This window comes from Argiope bruennichi, chromosome 1 (assembly GCF_947563725.1).
Source record: "Argiope bruennichi chromosome 1, qqArgBrue1.1, whole genome shotgun sequence".
NCBI classification, from domain to species: Eukaryota; Metazoa; Arthropoda; class Arachnida; order Araneae; family Araneidae; genus Argiope; species Argiope bruennichi.
The window spans coordinates 29998217-30017500 of record NC_079151.1 but is presented as its reverse complement, the minus strand read 5'-3'; the positions used below and the strand labels follow the sequence as shown (position 1 = coordinate 30017500).

General features: G+C 27.1%; 1 protein-coding gene across 1 annotated transcript in view; it reads left to right on the top strand.

The window, feature by feature from the left end:
- The window catches only part of LOC129968473 (uncharacterized), a 28467-nt gene extending 11440 nt beyond the window's left edge, over positions 1-17027 (top strand). The window contains exons 7-16 of the mRNA XM_056082387.1: positions 531-691; positions 2278-2430; positions 3639-3770; positions 6139-6255; positions 6341-6506; positions 7213-7405; positions 9928-10028; positions 10505-10599; positions 10705-10804; positions 13950-17027. Of these exons, the coding sequence (XP_055938362.1) occupies positions 531-691; positions 2278-2430; positions 3639-3770; positions 6139-6255; positions 6341-6506; positions 7213-7405; positions 9928-10028; positions 10505-10599; positions 10705-10804; positions 13950-14803 (2072 nt within the window). The 3' untranslated portion in view covers positions 14804-17027. The remainder of the gene's footprint in view (positions 1-530; positions 692-2277; positions 2431-3638; positions 3771-6138; positions 6256-6340; positions 6507-7212; positions 7406-9927; positions 10029-10504; positions 10600-10704; positions 10805-13949) is intronic.
- Positions 17028-19284: the final 2257 nt, after the last annotated feature.

Here is a 19284-nt window from a genome sequence, read left to right as displayed (position 1 = left end):
AAAAAAAAAGCAAACTAAACAACGACCTTCAGCCACAACAGCTTCACAGCATATAAAGAATAAATATATTCCGGTACAAAACATTCCCAATTCCTGTTGTTACATGTTACAAATTCGTATATTTTTAACACGTTCCGTGTGGTAGCATGAACTCTACACGAAACGTGTTTTTATTGTTCGTATCGGCAATCAAATTTTATTTTACACAAACGAAAACAACCCGCAGGAACGAAAATAAAAGTAAAACTAAATTAAATTATAAAATAAAAATAAAAATTAAATCTTATTTTATTGCTTAGAAAATACAAAACATACAAAGTTGCTAGCGTATAATTAACAACTTTTATTTAAGTAACATTAAATAAAAAAAAAAACTATAAGTACTATAAATTTTGGCGCCCCCGTGGTCCAGGCGCCCTTGTGTGGTGAACAATTTTGCTACCCCTACGCGGCGGCTCTGGATTTGTTCCATGTTTTTAATCCCTTATTTTTGCGATTCAAATATCATATAAATCACTTCTTCTGTGCAGCTCCAAAAGGTGATGCAAAAAAGACCCTTGATAGTGCCATTAGGGATGTGAACAACAAATATCATTTGCTAGAAGAGACAGAAAAGCAGGCCTTGAGAAAAGCTCTGATTGAAGAGCGTTCCAGATATTGCCTTTTTGTCAACTGTTTAAGACCTGTCATAGTGAGTTGCTCCTTTTAATTTCTGATTGTTTAATATAATAAGTAATAACTTTCATATACTTATTTTATCCCTTTTTTTAAATGTGAAAAGAATTTTTATACTTAATTCTGGATCTCCCAATTGTATGATGCAGTTCCATCAAAGATTATTTTGTTTTAATGAAATGCGTGAAAAATGAAATAAACATAAAAAATAAATAACAATTTCTTTAAAAAAATCAGAAAAAACATTTCTGATAATACCAGAAAATTAATATTTTTACTATTATCAAAATAACCAACCCTGAAACATAATTTTAAAATTTAGATTGTTTTAAAAGTTTTAAAGAATTTCTTATTGTAATATTGTTTGTCATATTTTTTTTCTACTGTAACTGAAAGAACCTTATAACAGTCCTACGTTATTGCTCTCCACATTTGTGAAAGCATAAATAAAACAAGATACATTAATGTTAAAGATTCAAAAATTATTACTTTATAAATACATTATCAGAATTATAATCACCTAGCATTTTCGGAAATTGCACATTCTGCATTAAATGATGCCAACTTAAAACCGCTCTACAAACACTCTTTTTTTTTTTCCTACCTTTTCTTTAATCTTTTAAGGATATTGTAACAAAGAAATTTTAAATTGTGCAGTCTTCACTTAAATGAAGTCTTTAGTCTGGTAATAAGAATCCATTCTTCATTTTTATGTAACTCCCATTTTCTCATAAATGGATTTCTTTTCAAAACTTTCTCTCTTATTCTACTTTAGCCAAAGAAAAATCTTCAGCAGATTCCTCTTTTTGAATAATGCTTGAATTATTTATTAAATAAAACTCAAAAAATATATATGTTACCGTTAAAGTATGAAATCCATTATTTTATAGAATACAAAGTTATTCCATGAAATAACTGATTGTGTCCGTTAAAGTGTAAACCTCTCTTGTATTTCATGGTTTAACTAGTTATTTCGTAGAATAACGATCTGCAGCCCGTTAAAATGTAAAATAATCTATATCATATATCTCGCACGACAAATACATTTACCTTCCACCCCTACTGCATTTATGTTTTTGTTTGTTTGTTTTAGAAATAAAAAATGTTTTTGTTTTAGAAATAATGTTCTTTGTAATTCCAAGTGTCATTTTAGTAATCCTTGTTGTAACAAATGATTTTATGGTACGTTTCCATAAATACCATTTATACGCTGCATAAATTTGATAAATTGCTTCTTTTTCATTTTAATTGTCTATCATTAGTTTAATTTCATTTTAGATAAATTGTTTATTTTACACTTTAACTGCCTCTCATTAGTTAATTTATAGAATACCTAGTTATTTCATAGAATAACTAGTTAAAGTGTCAAATTAATAACATATTACACACTTTAACGGACACGATCAGTTATTTCATGGAATAACTAGGTATTCTATGAAATAACTGCATTATATACTTTAACGGTAACATATATATATTTTTCTATAACGAATTTCTATTTCAGTAATTTTAATAATAAATATTAAATAATTAAAAAGTTACCAAAAATCATATTTAAAATATTATGTGTGTTTTACTAATATAATGCCGCATCTTTTTTAGGAGTCTGAATTATCAACCATGTATGAAGTAACTCATATTCAGGAAGTACTAGATGCTTTAGGAAAACTAATTGAAGACCCTCAAGGCCTACCATCAGCAAGTGAACAAGTTATTCTCGATGTGAAAAGCTCTGAGGCTGGATGGTCTTTTCGAGTAATTGACTAAAAATGTTTTCAATTAAAATTTATTTAAATTGTTTCATTTATTAATTAGCATTTAATATTTTAAATATTTATGATGCATAATATTATACTTAATGGATGTGCAGTTGCAGTTGTCTTAATATCTCACCCATAAAAATGAAGCTTTTTTAAATGGTAGCACTTGATTTAAAAAATTTTTGTTTTTAAAAATCCATCAAGCAATTCGACTTCAAAGTAATAAAAGGTATTATAAACATTCAAATGCAGTAAAACATTTTAGAGACATATTAAAATACACTTTCAAATTCATTTAACACCTCTCATGATAAAATGTGTAATCATTTCAGAATTATATGTAACAATGTCAAAATAATGAGAAAGAACAAATAACACAAAGAACGGTGCTCTGTTTTCAGTTTCTTTTACTTTTTAAAAAAGTTAATTATTTATTATAAAATTAAATTATTTACTATTTTATTATTTGTTGGCACATTTCAAAAGTTAAGCACCCTTACTATTAGAGAAAGTGAAAAAATTTAAAAGATACAAAACATTATCTTAGCGTTACTCATAACATTATGCTAGAATACCTTTAAATCAATATATCATTATAAAAATCAATAATTACTTTATAATTTGCATCATAATTTACAAAATTGGACATATTTTTTAATTTCAATTAAAAGTTGATATTTCTGAAAAGTTGTTCTGAATTTTCACAAAAATTTAGTGCTTTTTAACTGACTTTTAACATCTAAAAGAATTTTAAATGTAAATTGAATATCTAGCTTTCATTTTTTAAATTTATTTTTACATTTAAAAGAAATTTTAAATATTAATTTTGTATAATTTCCTCAAGAATTAAGATACTCAGAATATCTAAAAAATATTTGAATCTAATTTGAAAATCATTTTAGAAGTCATTAAGAACGTATTCAGTTATGAAACCTACCAACATTCATTTTATTGCATAATAATATTATAATGCAGTTTTAGATGAATATAATCATATATATTTCGGTAATAAAACAATAAAATTAGATTCCTTTTTTTTTATTTCAAAGTCTGACTTTTTAAGTGGTATTTATAAGTAATATCAAAGTATAAATGGTTAAAAAAACTTTTCAGGTATTTTTTTTTTTTTTTTGCATTAGTTGTAATTTTTAAAATCATATTAACATTCCTGAATTTTTAAAATTTAAGCTATATTTCTTTTAGACTCCACCTGGTTCCCCGACTTCAGTTGGATCTCGAAAATCCAGTACATGCAGCATCAGCAGCTTAAACAGTTCCTCCAGTGACAGTACACATTCCCCATCTTCACATCAAAGGAGCAGATCGCTTTCACAGGTGAGCTTAATTCATACTAAACAGAAATCCTCTTTTCATGTGTATAGTTTCTTTTAAACTTATTTCTCACTTTATTTAATACTTATTAAAATATGTACAATGCTTAAAAAAGTAAAATTGTGAACTGCGTGCAGGATATGTACAGATTGAATTCTCTATGAAGATTTTTTTTTCTTTTTTATAATATCACAATTGCATGATTGTTTATACAATCAAAACAATTTCACTGTCATGTTTTCAGTTATGTTCATCATTGTACATAACAGGGCTTTTTTTTTTTTTTTTTTCTTTTTCTTTTCTTTTAGAGATCGTAAACCTAATGCTGTACGTTATATAGTCTGATTCTTTAGGATAATTCTTTTTTATTTATTCAACTTCTAATAGATTTTATTTCTTAATTGCTTATTGTGTTTTTCAAATTTCAATGCATTAAATCAAATCTACTAGAAAAATAAAAGCTATTTATGCATATAATTCCAATTCATCTACATTCTTAAAATGAACTATTCCCAAATGTGAGAATCTTGGATTTTTATAAATTTTGTTGAGAAATTTTAGGGAAAATTTCCTTCTGAAGCTGTATAAATTCTAAATATATTCTCACTGTGTATGCAATTTTTCTTCCTATTTAGATTGTGATACTCTCTAAATATGTTTCTAAATAACAAAGAATAAATGTTAAAAATTGAACTTTTTAAAAAAAATAATCATTAGGAAATGGGTAATGAGTGATTTAAAGAACCCATTACCTGCTTCTTTTTGTTAAAAGCACAGCATGTGTGTGGTAAAAATAATCGCACTAATTAAAAATATAATATTCCAAATATGTCTAGTGGAAAAAAGAATAAGCTTATGTAAATAAATATTTTTTCATCAGTATGTACTTAAATTGATTTCTAAATCTTTTTCTTATCTCTTCTGTAATTGAGCAAATTTTTTAAAACTTATTTAGATTATTTCTTAGCACTTTTTAACTATAATACATTCCATTAAAAGAAATTTTCTTTTTCTGTTTTAAGCTCTCTTGCAGTTAGTCAGCTCTTTTAGCACATCACTTCTATTATAGTTGAGAGCAGCTGCCTTTGGCTACCAATTGGTTTCCAATGATTAATGCTCTATAAAATTTTCAATTCAGTATATTGCAAACTTCATATTTTAATAGATTTTTCAACAAAATATTTTATATTTCAAATTTTGATAGTCATATAAGTCACACTATTATAGAAAACTTGCATTATTCTTTTAATTATACTGTGTATTTCTCTAATTTTCTGTCGGCTCCTGTGAAGTTTGTAATTTAAATTGAAGCAGAAGTGATTAAAGTTCAATTACAATTAAAAAAACACATTTTGCTGAAACCAAATATATTTTTGTAGAAATAGGATCACAAGAAACAAAATCATTCAGTATCAAAGTCTTATGTGCATTATTGACTATTTTTTTTATAATTTATGCAATATTTCAAACTTATTTAATAAAAATTAATCCGATTCATCATAAAATACAATTTTCAGTTTTACTTTAAGGAGGATTGGAATGACATAAATAATATTTCTCATTTTTTTTTTCAGTTATTAAATGTACGTTGAAAAAGATTATGAAGTCTAAATTTTATATATTTTTAAGTCTTGAAAAGAATTAATATAATTACATGAACATGAAATGAAAATAAAACCAAGCTAATTGGTTGCCCCCCCCCTTTTTTTTCCTTCCTTACATATAAGTTTTAAAAACTGTGTTTACTTCAATTATAAATAATTTACTACTATACGATACTATTTACTACTATACTATAATATTTTTAAACAAATAAAAAAATTCTTCCTTTACATTATTATCTCATTCAAACTTTTCCTATATTTAATTTATGAGAAATTAAATACGATTGCATTCAAATTCTATTATTATGATGCCCAGTTTCTTAACAGAATTTTTTTAATCAAATAATGATGTCTGTTCTCATTTTAATCATTCATCTAATATAAACTGTATTAAATTTTTACACATATTCTGGTTGGAATTGCTGTTATTTTTAGGGAAATGCTTTATTTTTAATTAAAAAAAGTTTAAAATGTAAATAAAAAAAATGTTGATATTTACTGATCCGAGTAAATTTTCATTGCGATTGGAAATGAGTATTGAATGAATATTTCTAAGCATTGCTTTAACATTTTTATTACTTCAGTTTCAAGAATTGTAAATTCTTTTTTCAGAGTTTTTTTTAAATCTCTATGTTGTCCTTTTAATGCTATTGTTTAAGTATACCTTTTAATTTTAAGGAATCATTTAAAATTTATATACTACTTAATGTTTAATTTTAGTTTTGGAAGTATAAATTATGAATTGACCAATATTTCTAATTTAATAGCCACCTAGCGGAGCTTTCAGATTGTTGAGTGTGTCTTCGCAAGATTCTGGTTTTACATCTCAAGATACACTTTTCACACGATTGCCTACACCTCCTCCCTTGGAACTTACAGATCAGGTAATGTTGCTGGATTCACTTTTTTTTTTTAATAAGTAATGCTTCTAAGATTCAAGAATTTCTAATAATTAATCTAATTTTTAAGGTAAATCCTGCTGCAAAAGTTTCTGAAGATGCAGCAAAAGATTCCCCATCCTTTCCAGATGCACCATGTGCTATGTCAACATGGCCAAATCTTCAAGATACACTCCAGTTTGAAAAAGCCGCAGCTTCTATTGCGAAGTCTCAAAGACCTCATACCATTTCTTCAGGTAATTCCTTCTTAGTCCTAAGCAATGAAAGTAGTAAATAATTCTGTTAAAAAGTTGAATATAATACTGAAAATGTAAATCCATGGTTAAATTATATAGTTTGTGAAAGAAGGTGTTTAATTATTGAGTTTAATTACTACAATTGTTAGATATATTTTTTTAATTTTCTGAATTTAATGATCTTAGCTTGATCATATGTGGTCATATGCATATCTGAGTGTTGAAGAAATGGCTAATTTTTTTATTGCTGTTGTAAATTTGATATAGCTACTCATATAATTTGGATGGATGGAACTTAATAAAAATCCATTTATTAAATGTTTAGGAAGCATGTTTATAAAATTATTAGCTGATATTTACATATATACATTATATATTTTTAAGGTTTGATACATTGCTGTATTGATTGTTCGAAAGAATTCTACATTAATAATATGATGTTGCCATTTTTAAAATATTAAATAAAACAAATCTTTTTGATACTTTAAATGTTAAATTCAGCCTTTTAGAAGAATATAATCATTTTGTAGATGCAATTGTGTTAGAAAATATAAGTTTGTTGCTCTGTTTTCAATGTATTGGGAAGAATATGAATGATTCTCTGTATTCTTAAGACTACACATATTATTCCATGGTATGGTTTTATAATTGTTTTGATGTACACTGATGAAACTTTGACTTAAGATTCTAACATTTTTATTTGCAGCTTATGAACGGCACAACAGGCCTGTCATAACAACTCACACATTCAAACCCCTCCAAAATGACAGTGATTCTCAATTGTCCCTGTCAGCAGATGGAGACTGCCCTCCCGAACTCCCTCCTGAAGATTATGCAGATGATTGTAGTGAGGAAGCTACCCCTACACACAAAGCATATCCACCTCCTTTGCCGCTCAGGTAAGAATTTCACGTTTCACTTTGTTTATCTAAAGACAAAAAGCTTTTTGATAATTAATTTTAGATAAAATATCTTTTATTTTAATTTATACTGAGGATTCATCTTATGATCATCAAAAGATAAAAATTTAAGCTGCTTCTAAGCTTGATTGGTTTGTTGTGATGCTAATCTGTTATAATTCTTTGCTTCTTTTTTTATAGTATAATTGCATCATATTTAAATGCATCTTATGATGAATGTTAATTTTTTTTTGAAGGAAAATAATTTGAGATCAGCAATTTAATATTTGGTGTTTGTCCCTAATTTAAGTTATTCACTGCAAATTTTATTTTTTTCTAAATTAATCAAAATTTAATTAATTATATATATATATATATATGGACCAAACTTTAAGGGTAAGTATTCATATAAAAAGTTTTTTTTTGTATAGAAATATGGTGTCGGAAATGAGAAGTGCAGGCTGGGAAAATAAGAAAGATCAAGGCAGCCCACATTTGATTTTTAGGCATGAAATAAACCCTCTTGCAAAGCTGGCTGTGTAAACGTGAAAACATTTTGTAATTCCTTTTATCCTATTAGGAACACCTTAACAATTCTCTTCCATTACAATTCATAGCCCCATACATGAGATGCATGTCTGCTAAATCACAGAGCATAAATTGCTCCATCATGAAATGGCGAAGAATTCTCTAATGAAAGAATTCTCTAATGGCTAAGAATCATTTGGAGTTTACATAATATCATTCAATCTCATTTTAAAAAATTGCTGACAATTTGATAATACAAACTAAGTAAACCACAATAACAATTCAATATTTATCTTCCCAAAGATTCATCTTTATTCAAGCTATGTCACAAAACTTGTGTATTGTTGCTCTAAAAATATTATGTAAATAAAGAGTTTTTCTCATTTTTTGAGCACTTCTTATTTTTTTTTCATCTCCAACTCCATATTGCTGCACAAAAGAATGCTTTTTTATATGTATTTTACCCACCTTTAATGTTTGTCCATGAACCCTATATATATATATATATATATAATTGGTAAAGGTGACTATACTAAATTTAGTGAGATAGGTTCCAGCACATTAGGAAGTTACCAAAAAAAAAACACTTAGAAAAAGTAATTGGCTAAAATGTCTAGTTAGGAAAATATGCACTTAACCGTAATAAAAGCACTAGAAAAAGTTTTATAGAGTTAGCTGCAAGACTGGCTGAGATATTTGCAATTAAAATTATGAACTTTTGGTCCTGAACTGAAAAATGTATTCTCCGATATTGTCTCGCCGTTTTTCTGAGTTAAGCATTTTTAAAATAAGTGAAGTAAAATTTAAATAACTAAGAAAATAAGCAAAAACTCTAAATAATAATAATAATTGAATCTTAGAAAATAAGTAAACTCTGCAAAACAACCTTGTGGAAGGGGAGGGGGATACCAGAAAATATATTTTTCAGTTTTAGGACAAACCCGTTTTCAAGTCTGGGAAAGTTTATAATTTTAATCTCAAATTTCTCCATGAAATTTTTTTTCTGTGTTTTTATTATGGTATAACCTGTTTCCCTGTGTTTTATTTTTTACCTTTCGGCCAATGTCCTTTATTTTTGAGTTATTTTTTTCGTTTGTAGTGGTGCTTTAACTTCTTTCAATAAATTCAGCATAGTCACTTTTAGGTACATATTGCTTACCTGGTTATACGAGACACTGTTCTGAATTTAAAGGACTTTCTTCATCACCTTTACTGTGTATTTATTCCTTTACTGTGTATATATCTCAGTTAATGTGATTAATACACATTTAATTAATAAGTATAATTACCAGTTATTATTAATAAAAAATGAAGGCTAAATTTGGTAAATATGTTAAATTATTGAAACTTGATAAATACCATGAATTATTTATCAAATTTCAATAAATCACCCTTTAGTTTCTAAAATCTTCAACTTGTAACAGGAAAAATAATAAATCTGTATTATTTTGTGGAGTAATGAGATCTTAGAATCATTTTCATGTGTTTTAAGTTATAACTCAACACTTGATTAGTTCTGTGCTCTGATGACAGTCTCTCAAGTTCATTTCCTCAAAAAGTGATTTCTTTTTTCATTCTTGCTCATTAATATTTGATGTGTAATGTGTTGCGTTTATTGTTCTTTTGAAATGATGTGCAATGTGATATGTTTCATATATGCTATGCAAGAAATGCATTATGAGCTTAGTAAATTTATGGGAGTTTGGTGAAACTGGTAGTTATAATAGGCTAAAAATTCACTAACTTTAACCTCTTCACTTATATTTTAAAATACTCTGAACAATCAAGCTAGACAAATTATTATAAAAATTTATATGGTGTTTGTAATAAATAATAATTCATATAATGTCATATTTTTTTTTTTTTTGATGTATGAGTATTACTTCTAAATTGCTTCTAGTAGTTTAATGATTTCTGTGTATAGCTTGATGCAAAAGGTCTTTTTGAAAGGACGCATCATTAAAAATAACATAATCTTATTTTGCACTTTCCAGAGCTGAAGAAATGGACATAAGTGCTCCAACTATTCCACCCAAACCAAGAGTTTTGATGCAACCACCTAAAAGATCAGATTTACAAGCAGCTTGTAATACAGGTATCTTTTTATTTCAATTATTTATTAGTGTTTGTCGAAATATATATAAAAAATCATATCTTTCAAATAATATTTTGATTTTTAAAATAAAGTAAATCATATGTGATTATTGACTTTACAGTTTTTATAAACATGTTTAAATTCTGTGGAATTCTTTAATATATAAATTGATGTCTGATTTGTCCTGATGATATGATATTATCCACTTACAATGTATTTCTGCCGTTTTGAAATTGGTTGTTTGGCTATAAATTTTCTTTAATTTTATATTTTGATATCTGATTATGAAACAAATGAATGTAGTAAATATATGTATTCATTTATGCATGAGAAGAATAAATGAGATTCTATTTCCTAAATGTATATTAATCTGTAAATTTTGGTTTTATTATTTATTAATTTTGCATGCATCATTTAAAGCATTCTATTTTATACTATCTCCCTTTTTTATGATGCATTTTTGTATCTTGTCGCAGGAAATAATCCCATTTACGTAAATGCTAGTGATATTTGCAGTGCCTCTAAACCTAGTACTCCTGTTGATGCTGGTAGTCAAGAAGCATCACTTAAGGTTAGTATTAAAACAATTTTATTCACTGTAAAATAAATATTAATTTTGTTTCTTAATAATGTTTAAGTTTTATATAAATGACGGATTTTTTTTTTTTTATTGTAGACTTCATTCCAAAAGAATTTGGCAGCTACTCTTGCACAAAGTGCTGTTCACCAGAAACTTCTGAAAGAATCTGTTGCAAATTCTTCTGATCTAGGATCAGGTAGTTAAGATTTTTGTCATTGTTTGAATAAAAACATATTTTATCCCTCTTTTTTTTAATTACTTTGATATTTTTGAGAATTTTGTTGAATACATAATTGTTAAATTTAGTATTATTAGACTAATTACAATTTTTAAAATTCTTGGCTTTTGTAATAAATATTTTACTTTTAAAAATAGTGATTTTTTTTTTTTTTCCAAACATTACTTCAATAATTTCTTTAGTGCGTTGTACTTAAAATTTTCTTAATTTTTATTTTTGTAACATTCTCTGCATAGGTTATTGAAATATGAATGCAATGAATGATATTTATTTTACTGTCACTTATTGTCATAAATTTCCTATAATAATAGCACTGGTATGTCTTGAACTCAGTACAAGCATCCTTATTTTAAGGGGATATAACTGTTCAAGCAGGTATGCTGTTACTAATTTACCAACATTTAATAGACATCAGTACTGAGGAATGATACATAATATCTCCAGTGGTGTTGTAAAGCTAAATGATGCTAGGAGCTGGGTATTATTTTGAATCTTCATCATATTTTACTTTTAAAAAATGGCATAAGGGCATTAATGTTTTGTCTCTATAACAACCTCTAAGAGCAGCACTCGAGGTCCGAGTATCTCATCAAAATAAAAGATATCGAAGCAATTGATGAGTGGTGATGCCCAATCAATGATCCACTGTCAAAGTATGTAGTGTTAACAATAAGTTGAAGATCATGTGAAAATGAAAGGGAATCAATATGATGGCGTTGGAAAAATTGAAAATAAAAAGTTATTCTTCTCTTCTGATTATGATTAATAAACTTCAACCTAATAATATGATGGCATTGGAAAATGGCAATTGAAAATAAAAAGTTATTCTTTTCTTCTGATTAGGTTTAATAAACTTCAACCTAAGAATGTTAATTCCTATGCAAGGTTGAACTAATTGTAATTCATCCTATAAACAGAGCCATCCCAAAAAGTTTTAACCTCACAAGACTTTACAGCAACGACTGATTTTGCATAAAAAAAGATGCCTTTGTTTCTTTATTTGAATGTAAAAAGGAAAATGTGTATAACCCTGCGAAAGTTATTTCCCGATTGCCAAAAGGTTACTGTTAATGGATGTCAAAGTGCTTGAGATCTTGAATAAAAATGATCCGATAATTTTATATTAATAAGAGCTTGGGACAAAAGAAAAAAAAAATTATATATTGCATTGTACAATTTTAATTTTCCTTTTGAGCACAATTCTGTCTGCAGAATATTTTGTGCATTTTAATAGGATATTGGAAATGTTGTTGACTTCACTGCAATTGATGTACAAAGGGTTATCAGAAAGATTAAATTTGTACAAGAGACCTGGGGTTATGATCATTTTATTAATTGTACTTACTTTAAATCTAGCTTGTATTCTGCTTCGAGTTAATTAATGATGGTAATAATATTTGAGGAATTTCTAATCGATGGTTGATATTTGCTCCTATGATAATAATCTGAAGTAATTTATGTTAAATTCGTTCTCAGATTGGAAATCGGTCCATTCTATGAATGACAAGGATTTTGAGACTGCCTTTGCTAAAACCATGTTTGTTTCTTTTTTGTTCATTTACTTTTTATTTTAATTGAAATGTGCATACATTTGAATGTCAACGCGCGATTTTCGGAAATAGTCGCATTCACCGAAGTAAGTTAGACACTTTGAGTCTCACTAAGCTTAATGATTAGTCAGCATAGTCGGCTAAGCTCACTAAGCTAGCTCCAACTATTTCATTCTAATCATAATCAACTTTCAAAGTATGTCGTGAAAGTCAACATCGTATGATTTTTTTTTCAAGCATAGATTGGATAATATTTATAAATGGAAGACAATCTTTTCAAATATTGCAACGTTATAAATCGATTTTCCAAGTTAATTTTGATTGCACTGATTTATTTCAAGAAATCATATTATTATAGATATAATATTTATTTCAAAATAATTTATTGTAATTTTATCAATTTTCTTGCAAACAATGCTAAACAAAATTACATATTGTTTTGCATTTTGAAAATTTTATTGGCCTTAATAATTGCAGTAAATTCTGCTGTAAAACCTTTTTCAAGTTTGAAAATTACTCAAAATGCAGCATTAATCAAGAATGATTGATTTTGTTAAATTTTTGTTTTAGAATCGAACTAAACAAAAAGGAAGAAAAAAGTAAATTATGTTGAATCAATTTTTGCTCTAAAACGAAAGAAAATCGAGCAAAAATCAAAGCTCTAGTTATATTTATATCAAATTTTATTGTATAACTTTATAAATACATTCATTTTTTTGTTTGTTTTGTTAATAATTATTGAATTGTGATTGAAATGCTAATTTTATAAAAATTACATAATGTTTTGCATTTTTAATGTTTATTATACCAATCTATGCCACATAATAAATAATGAAATGCATTAAATTATCATTTTTTAACGAAGTTTGCTTCTAGCCCCCACTTTTGTTTGGCTATACCGTGTCTGTATCAATCTACTTTCTTTAATCTGATAAATTTTTTTTTATATAAATGCAGCAGTATCATAATTCTAGAATATCCTATGAAATCCTACAATTCAAAAATTTTATTTGTAATCAATCCCCACTTGCTTAATTATACTGAGTTAATTTCCACTGCAGTCTTGCATATAAAATTCAACTATCTAGACTTTAAAATTGTTATTTAATACTTATAATTTTTTTTCGTGGACCAATTTTTCGCTTGAAATAATAAAAAATTTAAGCAAATACATCCTATTGCTTCAAAATGCCCAACAATATTATTATCTTCACAATTTTGCATATCATTCAAAATATTAATATGTTGACTGCTACATGACTGTACCACCAAACTATCTAATTGTACCATATCTCTATTATAGTTTAGAGAGAGAAAAAGAAGGTCGTCTAATTAGATAGATAATTCGATTATTAGGCTTGAATATTGACCAGCATGTCAATATCGTGAAGATATATTGTATAATATTTTGTTCTAACAGGAAGTTGTTAATGGTCCAAAATTCAATCATTTGGACTTTGAAATGCTAATAATTCTAATATCTCCCCCTCCAAAATAATATGAGTCAGTTTTATAAATTGTCTTGTTTAATAATATATGAAAATCATTCCCAGGCACACAGAATGTTGCTTCCACTCCAGATGAAGGAGCTTGTGGTGGCCATGCGCCTCCGCCTCCAGTGAGACGTTCTTCGGCTACTAAACAACCACCAATTGTTCCTCCTCATAGAAGCTCAAGCGGGAAAGAAGGGACATCTTGGAATGTATTTACAGAATCCAACGATGGCACAGATGCACATGCACAACTGATGCGAGCCCTCAATGCCCGCCTCGATGCTTTACAAAAAGATGAAGAGGTATCTATTCCCGATCGTCTTCCTCCGCCTCCGCCTCCTCTGAAAGAAGCAACTATCGAAATCCCTCCCCGACAAGCATCCTTGCGATCAGCCCCTGCCAAGAAACTCCCTCGCACACCCGACAAAGTCTGCACTCTTGAGATGAAACTCATATCAAGTAAATTCCACACGGCCCCAAGGCCACTGGAAACAACAAAAGCACAGCGACGTATTTCTCAACCAACATTCAGTGAGCTGCTTGATCAATTCCCTAGAAATAGGAATCCTCCTGAAGACACTGCTCCATTAAAGAAATTACCTCCTACGCCTGACCGAAGAAGTTCGCTTGATTTGGAGCGTGCAAATGCTCAACGAGGACTGGTTTTCGAAGCAGTTAATGCCCAACGAAATGTGGTCTTTGAGACGAATTCAAAGAGGGCTGCAGGTGGTAATCCTAATGAAGCTGCATCTAGAGTTCAAAAGTGGTTGGCAGGTAGAGGCTCAGTAGATGTAACTCGTTGCCATGCTGATCTCTTAGGTGAAATTAGAGGGGGTGTGAATCTTAGAAAAGCTAACAGCGATGATCGGTCTGCGCCAATCTTGCGACATGTTAGGATTAAGCCTCCGAAATAGTGAAATTAATTTGAACTTAAAAATTATATGATTGATCTTTGCCCAAAGAGTTGAATTTATGCACTAAGCATGACATTGATTTCTCATGCCAAATATTGTGAAAGCTGAATGAAAGGTACAAAATCTGTTTAAAAATTTTCAAACTTGAAGATTTAAAAGTTGCCAAACTTTTTTTTTTTGTAATAAAAGATATAAAAAAAATTGTTTTTTTTTTAATGATTCATAGGAATTTGTTAAATAAAAAATATATTTTTTTTTATATTCTTATATAAAACATTGATCAATAAAAAAAATTGTCTCAAATTGTTTTGCGTAGTACAGAAAATAATCATTGACTGTTTATTACAAAATTTCACTTCAATGAATTTTAAACTGAATATTTCATCCCATTCTTGCTATTGACTTTTATAAAAATGAGTTTAACAATACTCATAACACAAATCTCTGAAGCAAACAAAATCTATTCAAAAATATGGAGAACAATTTTTGCCTTAAAAACTGAGTGATACAGAATTGCAAGCAGTTAGACGTGAAACAGTGTCATGCAAAACTGTGCAGTTCAACTCTGCCCAAAAGTTATGCATGTGTGTTCAAAAAAAGACTAGCTTTAGCGTTGATAGAAATGCATTTAGGCATAGGTTGTTAATGCCATTTTCTCTCATACTGTACAGTTTGATGTTGTGTTGTTTCTAGTCTTGTATTGGATTCCATTTTCAAAATGTAGCTTTACCTGTTCTTCAAATTTTGCTAGTACACACTGTTTCATATTTTATCAGCTGTTGGGAATTTTTTTTATTGATGAAAGGTTGTATAAGAGCAGTTTTATATGTACTGTCAAAGAGGGCTTGCACTCGATATAATTAGTTAGTTTTTACTGTATAGTATATCCTAGTGCTTATTGTGCAAATCCAATTCATAGATTTTAATTTTAAATGCATTCCAAAATAATTGATGTTAGTGTAGCATCACCGAGTCTTATTAAACATATTTATTGTGTAATGATGACGCTTCATTTATTTGCATACACTCTATTGTATTGAGGCAAGCATATTATCATAGTTATCAAATATGTACAGAGTCAATTTACCCCTTTACTAGTGAATAGATAGCCCTCTTTGCCAGTTGTGATGGATTTCTGTGTGCTCAAGTGAACTAAATGAAATTTAATTTTTGTAACATTGTTTTGAATCAAAAGTAGCTTTATAAATCCCAAACATTCCATGTATTATTTAGTACCTTCGGTTCTGTATAGAACTTAGTAGTTAACTTTTGATAAAAAGTTCTAGTTTTCCTTAATTGTTTTTTAATCTTTCTTCATTGCAATACATACTGGAAGAAAAAGGGGGGGGGGAACAACACTGTATGGTTAAAGAATTCTTATTTAAATTATTTTCTGAAGGATATTATTTGATGAGTAATAAATTTTGATCTGAAATTTCCAGAGAAAATTATATATATTCTTTCAAAAGTAATTTATTGAATTTAAACTCCTTGTTAATCATTTCATTAAGCTGGTATTTTTTATGATTAGGAATACTTTTTTTTTTCCTAATTTTACGTATATGGATACACAAGTATACTTTTAAAAATATCAAATTTTGATGAAATTCTGCTTTAATATATTGATCAAAATTTTCTGTAAAAACCATCTTAAAATATTAATTGCTTAGTTGCCTTCTTAAGTTTTGTTAAGTTACTTTCTTATTTTATATAAGAATTTACTGAGAATTTATTAATTTTGAATAATTGATTCATTCTTGTTATATCTCCCGTGTATAGCGCACCGTAGAATGTTTGCAATATTTTAATGTACATACATGCTTAAAAGTTATGAATTTCTACTAACTCAATATTAAAAGTGGAAATTCAGATTTGTAAATAAGTTTAAACTTCTGTATGTTTTATAGCAGTGTAGAATGGGGAAGTCTGTTCTAATGCTTTAATACTAAAAATAAGAAATTGTTTTCTCATTCCATTAAACCCTTTGAAGGTAATAAGTGTCTTCAAAAAGCTCAAGCTTAGTGTAAGCAGAAGTCATGAGGTTTTATCACTTCAAATATATTATATAATTGTGAATATGGAAATAGTGAACCAAGTTTTTATTTTAGAATTCATAATTATTTTATGATTAATAATTATAAAATATTATTTTATTCTATATTTCACTATTAAAAAATGTCTCAATATTAATTTGTAAAATTTTATAATGTCTAAGTTATTTTGCGTGTGGAATTTTTTAATGTTATGTAGATTGAATGATTTTTGTTAGATTTATTTTATTTCAAAATCTTTATTTAAAACATTTTTAGTTTTCTATTTATATTTTGTTTGTTAATTAATTATTTTCTTATAAAAATTAACAATATATAGTACTATGAATTGATGTTTGGATTTCTTCTGTGAGTATTTTCTACTTGCTATTATTTGGGAAAAATAAGTTGTATTTTTATACATTACTGTAAGCACAGACTATTTTTATTTTTTAAAAAAATGAAAACAAGGGTATTTAGGAAGATGTTTCTACTTTACTCGAATGTAGAAATTCTATTCTGTTAAAATATTGCAGAGAATTTTGAAAAAAATATATAATTACTGAAACTGTGTGAAGATATAAACACAATTTCAGTGAAGAACAGTTGTGGTGTGATTGTTTCAATTTTATCTAACTGCATGATTACATAGCTCATTGTTAATACATAGGTCACTAAATCATTGAGAATAAACTAAAAATAATTGTAATGAAGTACATTCATTGATATTCCTATTTAGTATCATTTAATTCATGTAGATTCAATTATTTATTATTTATTTATTTTGATTAATAAATTGAATATATATTTTATTGCTATTTAATCCCTAAAGGGAATTTAACATTCATCCATCTTTAAAAAAAATTTATTATTCTGAAAAGCAAATATGAGAGAAATTCATGTAATTATTAATTTTATTCCTAGATAGGTGTCAATAGTTCACCAGTAAATATGAAAGATCTCTCATTGATTTTAAATTCTATTACAAATTGATAAAATCGCATTTCATATTCTGTAATAATATAGTTTTTTTTGTTTTTTTTTTCCTTTTGTTAAAGTTGATTCCATTATATTTATTGGCGGCTATAAAAGTTTTGGAGTATCAGAAATATCACAATTGTAATTTCATAGTCTTATTCAAAAATTAAGATATTTCTATTTTTTGACATAATTGTAAAAGGTTCTTTTAACAGATCATTTTGCCATTTATTAGTTTAGAAAGATACATTTTAAATATGATGAAAAAATACCCCTTTTCAAATTTATTCTCAGATATTTTTAATGACCTTTATGTAAGATGATTTTTAATGATAAGAAGTTATTTTACATGAATGCATTATTTTGTTTTAAAATTACGGTATTTTTATTATGGTAACTTTAACTGGAATTATTTCAAGCTACTATTTGATTTACTTTATATAAACTAATTTCTACAAATTCATAAAAGATGCTTATTTTATAGCATTTTAATACATTAACATGGAATATTTTTTATCAAAGATTAGCAATTAATTTTCTTGATAAACATGGCATTAAACTTCTTGTTCTATATGGGGGAAAACTGAATTTTTTCCTTTGATAGCAGATGCAATTTGTGGCCTTGAAAAAGTTCCCATTTACTGAGAAATGGGTATAGTTTCTTTACCTCTGAAGTAGTTGAACTTTGGATGAGTGCAAATTCTGTATAGAATCGCATGAGTTTGTATAGCTGTGTAAATTGTAGATAATTTTTTTAACAAATGTATTTCTTTCAGTGCCCAAGAATGTGAAGGTACTTTTTCTATTATATCCAAAAGGTTGCAGAATAGAATATTTGGATAATTATATATTGTTCCATTGCGATAATATAAGCAATCCTTAACTTGTAAATGTTACTTCATTAATTTTGAATTGAAAGTATTATGTAATGGATTTTATTTAATTTTCTAATACTGAAAGCATTTCAGAAATAAACTGAAGATAGGCAAAAGTTTTAATATGTATTTCATGAAATTATATGGTTATTAAAATTATAATCACTTCAGTTGGAATTTGCTGTTTTTTTATTTTATTATTTTTTATTTTGTTAATGAAAATAATTTTCTTCTATAAAATATTTCTACTTGCATTTGAATTCCTTCAAATATTCATTTTGCAAAGGATATAATATTCTCATTATTAGCAAAAAGTATTTTAATATATTAGGCAGCGCTAGGATTGAACTATGCTTTATCAAAAGATTGTTTTATAGTTTCTTTGTTTGTACAATTATTATTTATTTTATTCTTCAGTTTGATAAATTTGGATGCATTTAAAAATTCCATACCATTCTATTTAAATGTTAAAATAAGTCGTATCCAACTGGAGGGATTTTTTTTAATAATCTAGTTCTTATAAAGTTTAAAATATGTTTCTTAACAAATTACTCTTAAGAGTTGCATCTGAAAACAAAATTAAATAGTAAGGTTTGTT